The sequence below is a fragment of the Excalfactoria chinensis genome, chromosome 3 (genome assembly GCF_039878825.1).
Source record: "Excalfactoria chinensis isolate bCotChi1 chromosome 3, bCotChi1.hap2, whole genome shotgun sequence".
In the NCBI taxonomy this organism is placed as follows: Eukaryota; Metazoa; Chordata; class Aves; order Galliformes; family Phasianidae; genus Excalfactoria; species Excalfactoria chinensis.
Genome location: NC_092827.1, coordinates 94789265 through 94811411, shown reverse-complemented (window position 1 = coordinate 94811411; position 22147 = coordinate 94789265). Strand labels below are relative to the sequence as shown.

The following is a 22147-nucleotide window of genomic DNA, read 5'->3' as shown; positions in this document are numbered from 1 at the left end:
TAGTTCTCATCAGCAATCAACGATCAACCACTTTTCAGGAAGACTCAATAGAACTACCTTTAATTAAGCTATCTCCCATAAGGACAAAAAAATGGCCACAAAAAGCAGAAGAATGAGTCTCAAACTGAATATAAAAGCCAATATGGACCCTACACAGAATCCATGTTTGGGAGGTTAGTGATATGAAAATACAGACCAACAAAAATTTGCAGAGAAAAAAGAAATTAGAGACCAATATAAGTAACACTACATGTTTCCAAATACCTGAAGGAAATTTTTCATATCAGCCATGTTTACAGACATATATAAAAGTGTAGTAAGTAATTATATGTAGAACAGCAGCTCTGCACATCCTTTGGTGAAATGAGGGGTTTTATTCCACTCATTACTGGCTTTCTTTCAGCCTCTCTCATCAGTATATTAGTAGCTGCCAACTGATGTCTCTCAACCTTCTTACTTCTCCAGAATAATAAATTCTCAACTGGCTTTTTCCTCTCATTCTCTCACACTCGTGTGGCTGCTCTTGTATCTAGCTGAATAGCTAGCTCTTGGCTGTGTTTTTATCTGGCTGCTTTCCCTCTTGGACTCATTTGCTCCATTTCCTGATTCCTGGTTTTGAAAGAACCTTCTGTCCCACTGCTGGGCAAACAGTCCTCTAATGCTGAGCTGAAATGCCATGGCTATTGTATATACTCACAGCTAGACTCCACGTAGATAGTGTCCTTCCTTTTCTGCTTTGTTAGCTGGCTATTCATTCAGTAAAGTTGGCTACTGGCTGACCAGCTATAGAAACTTTCCTTTTCCCATTCTGGCTGCTAACACAGTACCTAGCTAGGTTTCAGCTTTCCAATTTCTGTTTGTGATACTGAAACAAAAACAGTTTATGGAGATGTTGGTTAAAGTCTGTCTAAATGTGACAGCTATATCATTTTTAAATAAAATCTCCAGCCACACCAGTAATTTTTGTCTCCTTTCATATCCAAATTCCTGGAAGATAAGTAGGAAAATTGCTCCTTACTTTCATCTGCCTATTCCTACAAATCCTTATAGTTTTGTGTTTTGCTTTATTTTATTTTATTTTACACTTTTCAATACTATAAATTCTGTAAAACTCATTACACCGGCATTTCCAAGCACACTGCCTTCTCAAATACAAGTGAGAATTAGAAGCTAAAATTTCTGTAGTGCTTACGCAGAGTAGGAGGAAAACTGGGACTCTTCCATCCCAAATACTGATCTGTGTGTATGACTAAAAGCAATTTATAAATTTTCAAGAAAAAGATGAATTTGATTCATGGGATATTTTTAAGGCATCTCTTTTATCTTCATGGCATCTCTAATTATCGCCTACCTATGAGCCATGATATTTTAATTTTACTGAGGCTAAAGTTGTCCTCTTTATCAGGAAGTATAACGAAATAGCAAGAGGGAATCATTTCAAACAAAAAGAAGGGAGATTTAGGTTAGATGTTAGGAAGAAATTCTTCACTCAGAGGGCGATGAGGCCCTGGCATTTCTGCCCAGAGCTGTGGGTGCCCCATCCCTGGAGGTGCCCAAGGCCAGGCTGGATGAGCCCTGGGCAGCCTGAGCTGGTGGGGACAAACCCTGCCCATGGCTGGGGTTGGGGCTCGGTTGGCTTTAGGGGCCCCTCCAACTCAGGACATTCTATGGTTCTATGAAAATAAATTTGCTGAACCAAGCCAATCGTCCTAATAATAGTAAGCAACAGGGATGCATTACTTGATTTCCAAGATGTGGCATACTACTGTAGCAAGAGAATAAACCTAAACACACAGACTGAGGTATGATGATTCTGACAGGTAGCCTCCAGACCTGTGATTTTGGTGTCAGCTTAGTGCTAAAGAAACGTCAGATCATAAAATTCCCATTCAGTTCTGTACCGAGTCTTCAGCCTCAAGCAAAATCAATTCTTTTGACAGATCATCAGTACAAACACATAATACTATATCAAACTTGGTCTAAAAACATTCAACAAGAGCAGCTTGCCAAATAAAATGAACTACCAACAAGTATCTACACAAGGTATCCACTGGTTATTGATATCTACTATAAACATAAAATGTTACCAGTGTATAAAATGCCTTTCCTAAAATATTTTTTGCTAACAAAAGTCTCTCACAATAAACACACCTGATAGCATTTATCTGGACAATACCTATGAAGAAAGCTAATTCTTAGTAAAGGGTAGACAGTACAATTAAACATTTCCTACTTCTCCATGAATTGAATGTTTCAGCCATGTCCTGACACTTGTTTTCACCTTTAAAATTTTATATATATATATTTTTTTAATTTCAAATAAATGCTTTGACTTTAAACAGCTGTTTATATCAAGTGCATTTTGATTTATCACGTCAAAAGAGTGGGAGGGAAAAATGAGTATTTTCTCATGCAAAAATCAGTTTCTCACTATTTTCAACAAAATATATGATTGGGCGTGCCACGCAATGCCTGCATTGAAATAAGCCTAAAGATTCATCATTCAAGATAACACCAGGCTTCATCTCTGTATAACTGTATTTGGATAAAATAAAATAAAATAAAATGAATTCAAAGCTAGTCAAAGATTTGTAGCATGCATTTCCTTTAGAAAAGTCTGCCAAAATTAGGTTCACGATTGTATTATCGGTTGTGGGGTTTCAGTCCCACTGAAGCCACTGCTTACTGGTTAACGACTGTATGAAAGCCTGATAGATCCAAGACTGACTTAGAATAGAGATGTTAATTATATCTAATAGAAAACTTTAAAATGAATTCAGAATAGGCTCGCTCCAAAAAAATACACTTACAGAAAATATCAAATGAACAGACAGTTTTAAAGGAACAGAAAATTCTCTTTGTAAGGTATTAGTCTTAACATAAGCCAATAAACATCATCAAGTAATGAGACTAAGCCTTACCAAATTAGCTGTGTAATCTTGCCAGAAAACAAAAGGGCACATCCAGCTTTTTTGAACACAAAGAAGAACCCATCATTCCAGTCTGAAATTGGTTTGACTTTTTCAAGAGGTAGTTCAGGAAGACAAAAGCTACCAAGAGGCTAACAGGAGGCTCACTGCTTTCAGAAACAATAACATGAATAGCAAGTTCCTGGAAAATCTGATCTGCTGATGCTATACCCTGTTTATGTTCAGCTCCTTTGCATGAAGGGTTCTTTTTATCTTGTTGGGCAGACATTCATAACTGATTAATGCGAAGGAGCTCTGTTAAAAATATGAATAAAAACCACTGGCACCTTCTGAGAGCCTCACCTTAAAAGGAGAAGAATAATTTTCAAAACATGTACTCCACTACTTGTGCCACTTTGTTTATTAAAAACCTCCTTAGGAAAGTGAAAGTTACAACCAGTTACATGTTGAAGGACATTTTTCATGATTCTCCATCTTGGAGCTCTCAGCATGGTCTCCTAGCTGATTACTGCAAAAGATTTTCAAAAGACATGCTTGGAAACTAAAATCTTTAGCCATGCTTGATATTAATAGTCATTGACTAAACAGATAGTTCTCATGGCAGGATTTTTCTGTAAGTCAAGCTATTTTTAAATCTGTCTCATGGGAATGATGAATTTGACAGTTTTCATGCTTCCTAACAGCTTTTTCTACACTTATAAGAAAAGCCGGAAAACTGATTAATATGACTTATTTAACCTTGGAATATCTGCTTTTAACGTTTACTTAGCTTAAGATTGCAATTTATTTCATGTCTGAATAAGGAATTGCAGACTGTTTCAGTTGGCATCACAAATTATATCACAGGTTACTACTGCTAACCTGGGGTCAATTCACAAATCATTCCAGAACTACTACATCTCGTCAGAATGTTTTGTTTGTTTGGGAACAAAATGTGCTCCCATTCATCTCTCCTATTATCATTTAGATGGGATACAATGGATCTGAAGCTTTCATACCCATTTCAGTACAACTTTCCATTGGGAGACATTCCCTGCCTCTGAAGGTGCTTTTTTTTGGTTGTTGCTGTTTGTCTTTGGTTTTTTAGTAATAAATAATAAATTTCGAGCAAAGGATTCACTTAATGACTTAATTCTTTAGAGACAGCGTATATATCAGGCCATGAATTTTCAAAAGAAAAGAAAAGAAAAGAAAAATTGCCTACATAAAGCTAATAAAAATGTTGATCAAATAAAGTGTTAAGACATTCCCAGACTTTACTACATGTTTCTTTGTTGGTAGTTGAAATTTCATCACTTTATATCTTACATGTGGATAAGAAAATCCTTTAAACAAGCAATCCTCAACAAACTTAAACTCACAGTATTCAAACTTTACCATTCACTGCAGTTTTGCAGAACTGGAAAGATTCTCAGAAATTCAGTGAAGCCTTTCCTGAGAGCAAAGGGTCTAAACATAAAAGCACAAGACAAACTAGCCAACCCTTGAGTTGCTACACAAATGGAAGCATGTGACTACCTACAGTAAACTAGTATATCTTGAAAACAAAGGGACCTCAGCATTGTCATTTAACCAATCTTAAGAGTCACTTTACTAGTTGATTCTGGACTTTGATGATGCATTGCAATCTTCTCACAGATATTTCTGATGTTTTAATGCCTTAATGTAATACGAGCATTGCTCCAAAAGTAATGCCTCTTGTTTTGTTATGTTGGCCCATTACATCCAAAGGGATGGAGAATTTTGACTGAAGCAGTGGAAAATGCATATAAATACTGCTCTCAAACATGCTTTGAGCCTTTTAATGTTCAGAACAGACAAGATTTTTTTCATTCACGATTCTGAAGAAACAATCTCAACATTTTATTCCCAGTTCCTGTCTACTTTTGTATTTTTTCAGTTGTCTCTGGAAATCCTATGTGTATTTTGTGATCTTTTTAATTTGAATTCTCTCACACAGTGCAAAATATTCCATTTTTTCCCCCAGTAGAGTGATCGATGAAAAGCAGAAAAAGATTTTCTTTTCAAACATTTTCTTGGAACAATTTTTCCTGTATCTTGCATATTTCCATTTTAATCCTAGTGCTGCTGAGTCGTGATGAATATTTATTTGTTCTCATCTTTAGAGATATAAATATTTATGAACGGAGCAGTGGCTGACTGGCACCTTGTATCATCCAAGAAACATATGCACACTGGACATACGAGATGGAATTTCTTTTTCTGTCCATAAGAATTGCCTAAAGGAGACAGAATATATTGTTCCTTATGGTCATTATTGTATATGTACATAATCAATAACTCCGTATATGTCACTTCTAGCCTCCACAGCAGGAAACAAACATAAAAATCTTATGAATGCTGAGGGCTATTCAGTGTGAAATGGGTGCATTTCCTGTTGGTATTTCAAAATGTAAACATTTAAAAAATTCTATGCATTTGAGAGGAATTTGTCCTGAGTAACTCCAGAGCTCCCTTCTATCAATTCCAGTCTACCCTTATGCAAAGCATACACAAGACCTCAAAGAAACACTGTTAGTGCGTATGAGAGAGAAAGCGCTTTTTTCTGAAGGTTGTCTCCTTTAAGAAAATAATATCATAAAGACCTTTGCGTTTACTTCCTTTGGATCACTTTAAGTTGTATGTTGGTTCATTTTTAAAACAATATTAGTATCAGGACCACTCATGAATCTTCGAAAGTAAAAAGAAACATACGTGGAATAAAGACTGCAATTCACATCCCGGTAAAAACACTGGGTCTGTAAGACTCTAGATTTTCATTCCTGAATACTCCCCTTGACACAATGCAAACTTCCTACACCTCACACACCCCTCTGTTTCCTCTTCCACTTTTAACCACCTATTTCAAAAGAGTGAAAAATGCATAAAACCCACTGTTACAGGGCACTGATTTATTAAACATGTACTGAACTCGATACCATTCACTGAGTAGGAAATATAGGAAACTTCCTTCAACAAACAAAAATCTATAACACATCTCTAAATGACTTCCCAAAATGGCTTGTAGCAAATCTATTAAGCCCTCTAGCACACCTGTCCAAAAAAGATGTTTCCACATAGAATAGCTTTTGCTTTATGCAATCTACTCTGAAGCATCAGTGAAGACTGAGATGGCGCTTTTACTAGTTCCTTTGGGAAAAGGCTCTGCTACATAATCTATTCTTACTGTCAATCATTTTTTCCCTACTACTCAGGCAAACTGAATTTTCACTTCAGTAATCCCATTGCATTACTCCCCTTGAGCTTCTGTGCTTTAGCATTTACACTCTTCAAATATGTATAGCTATTGTTAAGGAGAAAAAAAAAAAAACACATTCATTTTTCAGTCAACATATCATTTTTTCCTGTTTGAATGCTGTTGGTCTTTCTTGGAGATCTGTATTTCTTTGCACATTCCAAATAAATACCAGAAAAATTAGTATTTGTTGTTGCTGGAAAATACACCCTATAGAGAAAGCACCTTTCCCCCCCTCAATGTTTTCACGTGAACTTGTCCATCCAGTTCCCCAGTTTCCCTTTTTATATGATTGTGTTATCTAGAAGGCTTTACAAAACTGAAGTTTCCAATAGGAAAGCAAAAAATTACTAACTAGATATTTTACTTTAAAAAAGAAAAAAAAAATCACAGGGAAAAAAAAAAAAAAAAAAAAAAAACACAAACATAAGGATTTTCAACACCTACTCCTAGCCATGAGCTATTTATTAAGAAAATACACTGCATAATACCAGTAACTTGGAGGTCAGCCATGTCTTGGTGATCTTTCTGTTCTTATTTCAAATGCTTCCGAACAGATACCTTAAAAAGAAAAACAATATTTCCATCTCTCCTTTCTTCTGTATCGCTTCACAGCCTCATTAGAGACTCAGAATATCAAATCCTGCACTTTTCACACTTCAGAGATCACTGTATCTCATGACACATTTTCCAATGCCAATTTAAATTCTTTTATAATAAGCAACATTTTCTCTTCTCCTTGACTTTCTCCCTTTTGGTTTTGTTTGTTTTTTTCTTATGTCCACTTTCAATGCACTCCTATCTACCTCATTCAGGTTAACTCTTCTTCATATAAATCTCTTGAAACATTTGGCAACAAACCCTCTAAAAACTGCTAGGGAGACTGCACATTTGAGCCTCCCCCATTCATCACCGTTGAGCTTGGTTTCCTGTTCCAAGTACATAAACTCAGAGCCTCTAGAAGAAGAGACCGATGATATTTGACCTTTGATCTAACTCTGATTTTGAGCTTTCATATTAAAGCTGCCTTAAATATTGACCTTTCATATAACACGCCTTCAGGGTGACTGATGTATTCCAAAGGTTTACCTACTTGGAATCCACACGATCCTTAAAAATCTGCAGAAAAGCACAGTGTTCATCACCATTTTCACAAAGAAATTATGTTACTTCAGTGGATTTTATTATTATTATTATTATTTATTGCTAGTTAATCACTATTTTTTACTCAGAATATATATATTTTTATAGTCACCCTAAAAAGTCATGGCTTTAAATTTTTTCCAGTAAGGATGGTGAAAAGAATACGGTTCATGACTTGCTTGGCTGAGGATACTGGGTTTGTCTAATTCTCTTCAATAGGGTAGGTTTTCTTCCATGTAACTTAAAGTACAACAAATATTAGTCTGATTTATTTAGTTTTCTTCCTACAATCCTATCTGTATTCATAGAAGGAATAATTAATAAAGGATCAGAAGTGACTGATGCTAGGTTCTTGCTCCAAGTATATAATTTCACAGTACCATCAAATTAAACAGCTGTCAGATATATCCAGAACTGCAGCCTTCCCCTTCATAAGAAGGAGAGTGCTATCTTTAACCTTGTAAGACTGATGGTAGTGAGGATAAAATGTTTGAATTTTAGGAGAGAGCGGTACTACAAAAAACACATCTACAGGTTTGCATATTCATAATATAACATCCTGAGAGATGTCAGACTTCTACAGAACAACAAATATGCTATGCATAGCCCAACTGCAAACGGTCCAAAGCTGAGACTTTTGGCTCCTAAAAATGTGCAGCAGAAATATATAAGTTGTCTGGGGTTCTTTTCATTTTGAGCTCTTTTGAAAGGTTAATCTACAAATCTTCCACAGTAAAGGCTTGCTACAACTCCTATTAATGTTAGTGGAATTCAGTATCAATTACATCAACAGACTATGAATCAGGTCTAATTAGATGAATCTATATGTTAATTAACCAAGGCGATGCAGGAAAAGATAGAGCTGCAAGAGCTAAATTGAGAAAACGCACACATAAAAGCCAGTAACTAAAATAATATATCCTGAAACTATATATTTTACTTATGTTTATTAGTGCTTATTATGTCACTCATCAGTACACACACAGATGCACTCTGGATTGAAATGTGAGCCCTGTAAGTTAAAAGAAACCTGAATATTTCTCATGGTGAATTATTAGCTAAGCATTAGGTTCAGTAATGCAAACTAAACAGATAAGTAATATAAACTAGGAAAAAAAATAAAATAAATAAATAAAGGAGAGAATGAAAATGTTAAAGAGAAAATACAGAGAAAATCAGAAAGAATAACTGAAAGAATGAAAAATATACACACAAAAAAAAAATCAAAGGATTCGAAACAGTAATGAGACAGACAACTTCGTCACAATTCAGAAGTATCAACATTTGGAGAACAAACATAAAATTGGCAACAGAGGACCTAAACACATGGGAAAAAAATTTGACAGTAGATTCATTCAGGTGTGGGAGTCATACTTATAACAGGGGCTCATTTAATCACTAGAAATATTTCCTTAAATGTGGTAGATTCTATATTATTATTATTATCTCTAATAAGTGGAACAATTTAAAAATAGTACCATGACTACTGCATTTGAGAAACAAAAATTACTTCAGCTAAACCCAATGACCTGTTTTATGCGGGAAGCCACGTTAGGCTATTGATGTTCCTTGAATACTGTGACAGTTTCGATTAATAGAAGGTTACAGAATAGGGACACAATCTTACAAGACTGAGTGTCAAACTTCTAGTTAAGTTTAATACAGATATAAATGGGTCAACATAGCTGCAGATACCATCACGCTTGCTTACTAGTAGGTGACTATTCCGTTTCCATTTACTATAAATCTTCCATTTTTTTGGCTGCAGCCTACTTCTCCATGAGATATATGGGTTCATCCATTGAGAATCTCATATAATCTCATTACAGGTTACAAAATGCTCTATGTATCACTGGTAAAGAAGCCATAGAAAATCCAGTGTTATAAAGCCCAAGGTCAGGAAACAAGCAGGCTGCAAAAGCACATGGTGACTTCATAGTATTATGTGCAAACCAGCCCAAGAGTTATGTATGAAAGTTTCAAGAAAAAGAACAACATGCAGATATGCAGAATCTCAATTCTTAATGACCATAATGCCCTCCCTAAACATAAGCACCTCACTTAAGTTCATCTACTTAATAATAGAGAAGCACTTTGAATGCAGCTTTGTGTTGAATGCAGTTTTGATCTCATACTGCCAAGATCTATGGAAGCATTTCCATTTTTGAGCAGTAATCAGGGTCAAGGCCAACAAAAATCAGGTAACACATTAAAGAAATCACATAAATATAACTTATTCTAATGGAAGGTATAAGTCAGATTATACCTTCATTGATAACAATGACTAATTCTCAAGCATACATCCATGGAGGCTCTAAATGTGCCTCCTAAAGCTCAAAGCCTACCATCTATCAACTGAATTTCCTTAAAAAGAATTCACTCTTGGCAATTCTATAGTTTACACTCCCCTGGGAGAAAGCACTGGTAACAGAAATAAAATTAAATAAGATACTTCCACATCCCATCCATAACAATATCTAGATCTACACGTACTTGCTTTTTCACAAAATGTAATTACAAAAATGATAATTATAGCAAAAATTAAAGTTCTACTGATACTGTTATACTCATGTGCTGAAAAAGCAACCACAAGCAATTACAACAGATGGGTAGAGAGAGGAAATAAAAAAGCCATCAACAAACATAGCTGGAATAATTTAATTTCCAATAAACTGTCACAGCAGAAAACGAATGAGTTTTTGGGAATATCTATCCACTCTTGAGATTTCTTTCATCTACTTGCAATGATGAATATTAATATCTATCCACTATAGTTTAAAAACATAGTTAGAAACACATACAATCTATGCATTTTATAGCTGGGATAAATATTTTTTCTATTATTGTACCTGGTATAAAGCAGCTTGCACAAGTAGGACCAGAAAATAAACTGTACTAAAGCCTCACTCCTTACTTAGGCATAAGCAACTAAAATACTATCACTCTAGGTCATCCTATCAGTCCATCAGTATCAGTATAAACAGAGATTTTCTATAGAGCTGTAAATTCCAGACTTCCACATGAAACATCTTCTATTTAGACAAAACTGTTTGTATCAGTACAATATGTTACTCATAAACAGTAAGTATTCTTTCAGCAGCATTTGTATGGAACTAATTCTATGACCGTGATCTACAAATCAAAAGTCATAATAAAAGTCAGTGGGTTGGGTGTTCACATCAAAAAGGGTATAAGATTTGGCAAACTCATTTCAACCCTAGTTTTGTGTTCCAATAATGGTACCTCAAAAAGTTTCATTGGAGTTATTAAAACAAATGCTTGTGAGTTGGGAAATTTCACATTCATAGGCAAACAGTAAATTTGGCAAAGTCTAACTTTCCATACCATGTTAAACCCCTTTTAATGAAAATAATGTGATATAGGAGGAGTGTATAATGTTCCAAATACTAGATATTGGGTTAAGCATACAAGGTATTTAAAAGTTTAATTTCTATTACTCGTGTATCAAATGTACAACATTAAATGGATATTCAAAATCACAGACATTTCTTATATTAACTCTAGTGCATTTGAGGACATACGAATGAGCTCTGCCTATGAGAATACAACATCAGTTATACAAAATTTAACATTATTAATTCATTACTCACTGTTCACTGCATATATACCTAAGGAGGGCCATACAGTCACCAGATGAAGGTGTTACTGACAAAAACATCACTGTTATGAAAAACTGCCATGCTTTATTCCACATCTGTAAGTATTTGTTAACATTTTGGAGCTTTTCACATAAATATATGAGCAATGAGGGGAAACCTCTTTAAAATAGATTGAGATTTTATCCATTTTTATCGAAATCAATAAAAAAAAAAGTCTCATAGTCTCACTGGTTAGACTAGGCTACATCCTTTACTTCCTTTCAAAGAGAGGCACAGTGAAATCATAACTACGCTATCTATAGAACAAATTACGGCCAACATTAGAAATCAGCTAAAGTAGAAAAAAAAAAAAACAACATTACTTAGACTGTTGATAAAGCTTTTTGCTTATTTTCCTCCCTCATATTGAGGAAATATTTTATGTTACATATAACTTTCATTCCAAGAACTTTAAAAGACAAAGTAATGACAGATGCACATCTGTTATGTTAGATTAAAAATCAAGCGCAACTTTCTGAAAGACAGTAGCTTCGCTGATGTAAATCTAATTTTAATTAGAAACTATTACTTTGCATTTTAGGATTAGTAGGTACATATGCAAAATGTACTAAAATGCCTCAGACTTGATCTACACTCCTATTTGGCAATACATTTCATGTACTACATTCCTTGGTATTGAATGCACCAAATCCAGGAGAGTAGAATATAGAATACAGTAATTACAATTAACAATTCTTTTAGTTTCCTTTGATTTTAGTGTCATAATGTTGTAAATCTTCACTTGAAGATAGCTTAGGTAGTGTACTTAGTACACCATCTATCCCAGTCAAGTAAACAGTTCTGGAAAAGCTAGATACGCTCCATACCACAATATCATCCTAATAGTTGCTTAATGCAGCCACGGGTTTCACTCTGTACTTACTACCAAACCACGTAAAAAGCACAAACACAGGAAAAACAACATCTTTGTGTATGAAATGAAGCTGCACTGGAGTGTTGTTTCTACATGTGAAACCATGAATCAGCAAATTCACAGTTACTGCATCCATCTGTTATACTACACATAACCAGGTAGCAATGTACACTCACATTCACAACTTTTTCTGTCCATTTTCTTAATAATGGCAATAAACTGAGAATTAATTAAATCCCACATCTCTGAATATATGAAATGCTCTATACTAGAAGGCTGATGTATTTTTTTCCTCAAAGAATTAGTAGCATTAGTATGAACTAAAATATTACCATATTTCAATAATTAATGATTCATTAAATGGGTAAAATTTATTATCATTTTTTCACACTATTTTTATATAAAAGTACGGCACGGAATGGAAAGATTACTTGAAAAGACCAAGATTATACTGTATGGATGCATGCAGCCTTTTATGGAAGGAGGGACAATTCACACAGACCTTTATAACTTTTTCTTCCTCTTTAAGCAAATAAACCATATTTTTTGTTTCCCTAGTAAGAAATATCAGAACATAAATAAAGAGAAGAAAGAAATAAAAGCTACTTTGTTAGCAGTGCTCATGTTCCACAAATTAAGATACCAGGAACGCCAGAGAAAAGTATTTCTCTCTTTAAAAATATTACAGAAATTATGGAATCCTACTGTCACTGAAGGATAGAATAAATGAAAAAAAGCTGCAGTGGTTGGTTGGATTTTTTTTTTGTATTTTTTGTAGGATTGTAAAAGTTTATGAAACTCATGAAACTTTCTTAAGGGGACAAAATGCAACACATGCTGCAACTACTTTTAACTTCAAATGAACCTACGTTACCTACAGTGAACAAAGGAGAACTGAGAAACTGTTTCAATATCTAAAGCTAGATAAGATTCTAAGGCATCACCTTTTTGTTCACCTATTATTGGAAGTATTCCCTTAGCAGAGTGCAGCATGCTCATGAATGTTCCTAACTGACTGTTTTCACCATCTCGCTCTGAGTAATTCTGAGAAGTTGATGTACATGGTCCCACTATATGAATTTACTATAGCATTTAGTTTGTACTTCATTGAGGGTTCTATTTACCACTAACTTTTCTTTGCTGGGCCGTATACTAAGCAGGAATCCAGGTTTGCCTGACATTTATTTTTCAATAGAAGAAAATAATGAATAAAAAGAGGTACATGTGAGCATGTAGTATTAATGTTACCATTCTAGTTTATAGAAGTGCAAACTAACTTAAAAATAAGTTAATAATTTAACAAGACTGAAGGTGTTTGGAGATGTATAAGATACACTCATCCAAAGTGATCTCAGGACACCCTCAATTATTTGCATACTTGGCATAATGTTGCCTGGGAAACAGAAATTATGATTTTAAAAATAAATGAAAAATTCTTTGTTTTGAAAAAAGCGAATACATTGTTTCAAAATGGTGCTTAAAATTTAGTCTGAAAGCAAAGGGACAGTTCCTCTTTCCTCCTGGCTTCGGCCATTATTCATGCCTTTTTAGCACTGTTGCACCAGCTGAACCAATTTGATTTGCACACAGCACCGCAGCTTCAGCAGTGCAGACAGACTGGAGGTCCCTCTACTGAGAACAAGCTGACCACACTTACCCTACATGGTAGAATGTAAGCTTTATTCCCATAAAGAACTGAGTCCCATCTTCCCTATGCTGAACAAAACATTGGTATGTTTTGCTCAAACCTTAAAAAAAAGTGCCTGCTATTGTAATTCCTGAAGAGCCAGCTTTTAAGGAGAAGCTTATTGATTCACCTTGCAGAAGAGGAGGGGTGGAAAAATGCAGAGTATTTTAGCTTCATTCAAATGAAAACCTAAATTACACTGAAGTGTTCAAGCACACTAGAACTGAGATCTGAGCATCAAAACTTACATAAGAACTCATTGAAAAGCACGGTTTTAGACTTGGTAAGATTTAGGTTACTATCATAATGCTAATAGATTTGTAACAGGACTTTTAAGACAGCTATGAATGAAATTAAAGAAATCCTACAAGAAAGCCACTGCAGAACTAGCAGATCAGGGGTTAACAGACAGGCGGCTGATCTTGTTAGCAAGGGATGCTGTTTCTGGGACATTGCTCCCAGTACACCACTTGCAGCTGCAAAACTGAGAAATAAGCTGTTTCTTTTAAGAGGATGAGGCCTACATTATGACAGGAGCACACAGACAGCTCCATGCAGAACGCTGTGTTCCAAGTGCAGGAAGAAAGCAATGCAACTGCATTACATTCACTTCACCATGAGCCAAATAGGGAAAGATAGACAGGTATTCCAAACATATCTTTGAAATAACAGGAAACAGACAGTGAACCGTGCCTAACAGCTACAGAGACTGCTGACTCAAATATGAGTCTGCTATCATCAAAATATTGTGGAGCTTGTAATTAACGTTTTATTTCAGTCACCTGTCAGTCGGAATATAAATTGATAAAAAAAATAAGTAGACATCTATAAGCATTCACTGTATGATTCAAGGAAATCTGCTGATTTATTCATTTTTATCAGACCCTGAGTACTCTGAACAGGTAGCAAAGACTGAGGGCTGGAACTGCTTCCTAAAACCATTTGAACACGAACTCTGTGATTCCCTATCACTTTTGACACATGCACTAATACAATGTTTGCAAAAGGTCTGATAAAGTGAAAAAGTACAACTCTAGGTTAGGGTAATGCTTAGAAGAGGACATTACAAGAAATTGAAACGCACAAGAATAGCCTTGCATAAAAAGCTAAAGCGGATTTGAGAGGAAAATAAGCAAACTGGGATAAAAAGAATCAGATTTGAAGGCCAAGGTATAAAACTCAACAACATAAAGCTAACAGCACAAAAACAGATTGTTGCACACTGCTCTTTGTCTACAATCAGAAAATATACAGTAGTTACATTATTGTTCAAGGGCACATCAATAAATACTATCAACAAACTCAAGAGAAAACAGGTTTTTCCACAGTCCTGTAAGTGGAGAAGGATTCAAGACAATCTAGTTGGGCAGGCCACCAAAGTCAATACGAATTTAAAATAACATCAGGTTTTGAGATACATGTTAAATCTTAAAACCTTGCAAACCCTTATAAAGCTTGAGGCTAATACAATGCCTAAGTTGTCAAAGAGTAACATTTGCACCTGGTTTTCATACAGCAGCAAATTATGTATCTTCCCAGTACAGATCAATGCGCCTTACACTGTATTTTAAAGAGAGGTTTTTAAATATTAACCTTCAGTTAATTACTCTGAATTACATCCATGTCCTATGTATAGTTCCATATCAGTGCAGAAACTTTAAAATATAAGAATCTAATTCTCATAAGCATGCTGCAGTGCTGCAGAATAGCACAGAAACCTGGGGCTAGAGTTTCTGAACTCTCTGAGTCCCCAGAATGTCCAATAGATGCACTGTATACAGGGATGGCTTATGTTCACCCTAATATACTATCAGAAAGCAGACATCAAAGATAGGTTGCTAATTTTATTTCTAAAGAACTGACACAGTTCTTTGCTCACAGAACTGGCTGGAATGCCTATAAAAAGCAAACACTGTTCCACTAGCTCTCCTTATTTTTGCCTACAATCCTGGGGGGGTCATTCTTTTTACAGATGATGCTTGCACAATGAAGAAAACTTGTTTAGAAAAACAGCCCCTCAGTTGTTATTTTTAGGAAAAAGAGAAACTTTGCAAATTGCCATTTTGTAGCTCAAGAAACTCAGAATGTTCCTTAGCAAAATACAATTTAAAGTATGTTATCATTCTATGCACATAAATTACATAAGAGGTATAATGCCAAAATCTGACCTTTTCAAAAAGCAGAGATTGATGACTTTGAAATATAAAACCTCCCTGTTTCCAGATTTACTTCACGTACCTTCTCCAGAGGAATAAAGTAAATAAATTTTCTAACTCCAAAACACACACACATAATATTCAGTAGTTATATTCTTAATAAAATACAAATTACATTATTTTTAATTCTTCTTTAAATCTGTGTTATGGAATACTTTCTTAAAGCTTTGTTATTATGTGAATATAATCCGCTTGACCTTAGTAATGAAATCAATTGTTGAGAAGTATCATCTCAACAGAGACCTTGTCATCTCAGTATTTTTCTCCTTAACACTGACACTGCTCCTTACATATTAACACATCAGGTTCAATTACTACTTTCAAGAACTGTCCATTCTATCAAACACGTATTAAAAATAAATAAATAAATAAATAATCTGCTCTGGAGAGACCCAGAACAGATAGTTACATTACCTAAATGCATAGTCTAACTACATACAGTAGTGACACACAACTTACAGTATTTTAAAGATACCAGCATTTGCTGGCAGGGCAGCTTCAGTGTCTTGACATTCCAGAAGCAAAAGGGCAGTCCCTGTTTCTACACTTACTACATATAGGCAGTTCTCAATTTACCCACTGGTAAATAGCTGGTAAATGGTTTGGGAACTCAAAGATGTGATGAGAGCTACATCACTTATTTTCCTACTGCTGGTAGTCATTTAGGACATGTATTGATTTTAGCAACACAATAGACACCTGAGATACAGACTTTGACATCTTAAGATCTGGAGAAGATCAAAAATAGAACTTAGGTAGAATCTTTCTATTCTGAGTGGTAATTGTCAACTTTAAAAAGGTCAGTTTGGGATTCAGGCTTGCACAGAATTCTAGCTGTCAGCATTTCAGTGAGACAGGACTTCCTAAGCAATCAAATATGTGCAATGAAAGATCATAGAATCACAAAATTGCTCAGGTTGGAAAAGACCATAAAGATCATCAAGTCCAACCACAACCTAACCATACTACCCTAACTCTAACAACCCTCCACTAAATCATGTCCCTGAGCACCACATTCAAATGGTTTTTAAACACATCCAGGTACTCAGGTGACTCAACCACCATGCTAGGGAGCCAAATCCAATGCTTAACAACCCCTTCTGTAAAGAAGTTTTTCCTGATATCCAACCTAAACTTAACTTGGAGCAATTTAAGGCCATTTCCCCTCATTCTGCAACTTGTCATCAGTGAGAAGAGACCTACCCCACTCTCACTGCAACTAATACAAATGGAGCACATAGTAATAAGCTTCTAAAATGGTCCATAAGCAGTTAGACTTCCATAAACAAGATAACTAACTGTGACTTGACTGAGATTTAAATTATCTCCATTTATACATCTGAATAATGCCAGATATTACTGATATCATGTGTGACCCTTACTAGCAGTCATGGAACAATGCATGTCATAGCCATGCTAAACCTACAAGCCCTGGCAAAGATTTTACTCAGTGCTATTAGCTAACTTTAGTTAACTAGGTATCTCTGTTGCCCAGATAACTTTACAGTAAGTCATGGCAGTGCTTTTGACATAGTTCCCAATGTTCAGTTGATGGCAAAGCCCACTGATCAACACACCTTTAACATGTAAGAGAAATAAGCTATTTTATGGCAGCTTTAGAAAATCTCAAACCTTCAGAGCACCACAGATTATGTGGATCATGTAATGCAGATGTAATTAAAAAAGGCTACAGAATTCTAATTAAATTAGGCTGTTTTCAGTGGGGATTTGATTCTCTCCTCTATTTTCCTCTATTTTGTGATTTCTCAAACTCAGCATACATTTTGTTCAACTTGAAGGAAGATATTAAAATAAAGACAATTTAGCATCCAAAACTATTACTACAAAATACATCGATCCTTCCCTTGGAATACAGTGGATAGTCTGAACACTCTCATCTTTCAAAGAAGTGGTCTCCTCCTTGATGTATCTCAAACTTTTGGGGAAAAAATAGTATTTATACCAAGATCTTTCAAGTTCTCATTTGAAAGTGCAAATGCAGCTGTAAGGGACTTGGGATATGCCTGAAAGGTGTATAATTCCTTACCTCATTCATAATCCTCTCAGCTATTTGCACAGTGCTACATGGGATGACCCATGCCTCCATTCTTGTATAGAAAACAGAAAATAACATCTCTCTCCTAGACATAGGAGAGTTTGTGTATGCATTGTTTAAATTCTTATATTAAGTATCTAAGCAAAGCTTTAATGTAAATCTGCTATTCTTAGACTTCCAAAAATTTGTCAGCATGAGAACCAACATCACAGAAACAGCTATTTCACTTCACAAAATATACCTGTGCAGTTTTCCTCAATGAAGCAAATGTCAAAGTAAATGCTTACACTGCACATACTAAAACTTTATCAAATCAGCACAGACTATAGATAACCATGGTTAACCATGTACAACATTGAACCATAGCAGTTGAAAAAGACCGCTATGATCAAGTCCATGGTTAAGTTCCAATGTGCTTATACAAGATCAACAAAAAACAGTTGAAACACTCTTTAAAGATAGTAAATTCCAAGTCTTTGGAAATGGATAATTTGAGTCTGACGTGTTTGAGAATACCATTTTTCAGCAATCTAATCTATTAAATGAATTTCAGAATCAAACACCAAACAACCATCACTCTAAAATACACACAACAGGCCCAGAACAAAAAACATAATCTTATTTCTTACAAGATATTATCAGAAAACTCTTTAATTGGTCAAATCATATCAAAAAATGAGCCACACTCAAAAGACTTCAAAAGAAATTTATCCTATCAAACGACGTAAGGTTTTTATTTATAGAGGCAAAGCAAAGGTTTTAATCATTCAGAAATGTTCAAACACAGTAGTGGCAAACTGAAACAAACTATGGCAAAAAAATTTGGGGAAAGTAAAATAAAGGTATTGTGTGTGAAACTCATGGCATGAGACATTACATGATTAAAGAAAATTATTTTCAAAATTGATTGAAGGATATTGTTCTTTTCAAGATGTTCATATAAAATAAATTAATTTTATTTTAAAATATATTAACCTCCATATAAAAAAGCAGCTCTGTGTACTAGTTACTACCAACTGCAGAGAAGACTGATCTCTCCTGAAATGCAGTTTAGAGATTCTTAAGATATAATTTAATCAGCATTACTATTTGGTGAGCAAGCAATCCCACTGAGTCACAAGTTTGCTCTACATTTGCTAATTTATCTCAATTTAGAGAACACACTGAAGTATAATCTTAAATCATCTCTTATTGTGATAGCTTAGATGGCTTAGTGTGAGGGAATACGTAATTCATTTACATAGAAGTGTACACTGTAAATATTTCTATTCCATTTATACTGGCTAGAAAAAGGTGGGATATTTCGATTAATTTTTTATTTCTTTCTTTATTTTTTAAGTTGACAATTAGTTGTGTCAGTTACTTTTTTCAACAACACTGTGTATTATCACTTTCAAATAAGACTTGGAACTTTCTGACATTATCTAGTAAACACATGTGAGTTTTCAGGAGTTTGGCTTTAGTTATGAGTTTTGTTAGATTAATTTTTAGTTTATGAGTACTGCGCTCGAGAACAGTGAATTAAATGGGTAACCACTTTGAGTGAAGGCCAAAAACAACCATGAAGTGACTTAGTTTGGCATATGGCCTCTTATCGCAATTTCTAGAAGTCCTGTTCCTCCAGTGCGGCCTTCTTTCACGTCACTTATGAATCCTATCCTATGGTCATAACTTGCACACAATATTTAAAATATTATATTTAAAATATAGACCAACTTCTCAGCATAGCAAGAGATAATACTCATCACAGCGTTCTTCCAGTATTTATGATGAAATCATACACAAAATAGAATCGTATTTTTAAAATAGTAACAAACTTTGGTGATTATTTGAGCATGTAATGAAAGGTCAGGACTTTGCACTTTGAACCACCTGAAGGAGCAGTGGGGTTGTTCTAACAACCAATGTGATTTCAAAGGATGATGAACATTCTGAACAGCACACTGGGATCTCAACATCAATTACACCTTACTTTTTGAAGCAGTCAGAAAAAAAAATAAAATATAAAGAAAAATAGCAGGACATCCAAGAACACACAGGGAATGAAAGAGTTCCCTACTAGAAAAAAATCTAAATACTTATTAGAAACAGTCAGAGAGTTGGTAAAATAGAGTTGAAATTGTAGAACAACAGCATATCTTAAGTTGGATCCACAAGGACAACTGAGTCCAACTCCTGTGTTCACACAGCACCACTCAAACCAAAACCCTATGGCTGAGAGTGCTGTCCAGATGCTCAATGAGCTCTGATATCGAGGCTGTGCCCATTGCCCTGGGTAGCCTGTGCCATGCCCACCGCCCTCTGGGGCAGAGCCTTTCCAACAGCACAATCTAAAAGAGAAACTAAGGCTGGGGCAGCAAAGAAAGGAAGGGGGGGATTGTTGGGGAATTACTTTTTTTTGTTGTTGTTGATCAAGTTCTATTAAAATATATAAATATATATGTTAAAACCACACTGCTTTGTTTTGTGTTTTTTGTTTAAATCTGAGAATCCGTTATTGGCTGCATTCCATTCATTTTTTTCATTCTCAATTGTTTCTCACTCCTAAGGGACTAAAAGAAGATTCTACAAAATATTATTTGAAACAGTATTTTGAAATCTAATAGTTGCTACCTATTTAGATTTATTGTATAACACAACACAAGCAATTTTAACTTGACTCGTTTAGATGAAGTCAAGGAAAGCAAATCCACATTTTTTTTCTAAATGCCAAATCAACACATTTATAGCAATATTTGCTATAGATAGTTGTCAAAGTTCTAATGTGACTTCAGCTACACTATCAGATAAACATATTCTAAATCTACTTGCAAAAAAACAGAAACAGCAAACAAAAGCACAGCCAAAGCATATTAACATCCGCGTTCAAAATTTAGCCTGTTAAATTTAGACATTTGTGGATTAGAGAGTAAAGCAGATGTGGCACTCAAATTAAGGCTACTAACACTTTCCTCTTACAAAGTCATAAACCTTGAAAGTGAACATGAACCACTGAAGCTGCAGTTGAATAGATTTTTAGAGTTGGCTCACTGAAAATGCAGCTCACAATGAGAATGAGGAAAACAGTTTGGCAACATTCAACATTAAGTACTTAAGAATCATGCTACAACTGCACCTCATCTGTGTTGTAGAACAGTAACTTGAGTTTAACATAGGGTGCTATCAATCAAGGCAGAGGATCCAAAATGGATCTTTTCCCACCTGTATAGAAATTCACTCACTTGATAAATCTCAGAAGAGGTTTGCAATAAACACAGCACTATTGCTGAATTACCTATAGGTGTTTTGTATACTCTCAAGTTTAAGCCCATCATACTGATGTGAACTGCATGCTCAGAATGGAATATGTACAAGAGAAATGCAGTATTCTCCTATAAGTTTGTATAATTACAAGGCTTTGACTTTTCTTGTCAGCAACCATTAGTGAAAACACACCATGACTGTCAAGACAATGTAGCTGACTCAGCAGTGATGCATATTCATGGTCTGTTGAATTCCAGGTGGGCAACGTTTTACAAACACTTCATTCAGGTCAACCTAAATGATTAATATATTTGTCTTGGATTTGCTACATGAAAAGAATTAGGAGACATAAAACTTCCATTCATTTAGACTTCCGATGACATTAAAACAACACTTGAGGCACCATTACTATGTTTCTTTGAGATGAATTCTGAAAGGTGGAAAGCATGTCCAACCATAATTCAGAGGAATTAAAAGAATTTCCCTCACATTGTTAAAAGAAATTAAAAGCAGATACAGTAGCAACTGGAGGATGCTACATATTAGAAATGACAGTAATAGTGTTAACTGTATCTGTCAACTGCAATGAATATTGTATTCACCCCAATGTTTTGTCCACTTTATCAAAATATTTCATCTTCTATATTAGACAACTGTGATACTTTTAAGGTATGTTAGTGACATAGGTGTACTTAGATTACTGCAACCCTCCCCAACTGAGCAACTAAGCTGTAAATTTTCAAGAAGAATGCTAGTAAACAGGTCATGCTGGTTTCCGTGCAGATTAAAAAACAAAACTGAGACCCATCCATCTCAGGTTAGAGCTCAAAAGGTTCCAGACACTTATATGATGGGAGCTATTAAGCTGTTCCCAAGGTCAGCTATTGTCAGAGCAATCGAGTTTAGCAGATAAGGCCCTTTCAGTTTTGATTCTAACAGATAGGCAAATGCAGGTACTGGAACACCAGACAAAGTGTACACACTTAGAGAGTTCTGTGAAAATGTTTTTCTCTTTGCCCATCTTCAGACAACAGGATGGGATATCTGTAATGGATTTATGGCTGATGATATTTACCTCTTTGA

The 22147-nt window shown here is 35.0% G+C and overlaps 1 protein-coding gene across 36 annotated transcripts in view; it reads right to left on the bottom strand.

Annotated features, from left to right (window-relative positions):
• NRXN1 (neurexin 1) overlaps positions 1–22147 on the bottom strand; it is a 611800-nt gene that overhangs the window by 395599 nt on the left and 194054 nt on the right. For all 36 annotated transcript variants that reach the window (XM_072331056.1, XM_072331055.1, XM_072331060.1 and 33 more), the window contains one exon: positions 22140–22147. This exon is cut by the window's right edge and continues 154 nt beyond it. In XM_072331056.1, the coding sequence (XP_072187157.1) occupies positions 22140–22147 (8 nt within the window). The remainder of the gene's footprint in view (positions 1–22139) is intronic.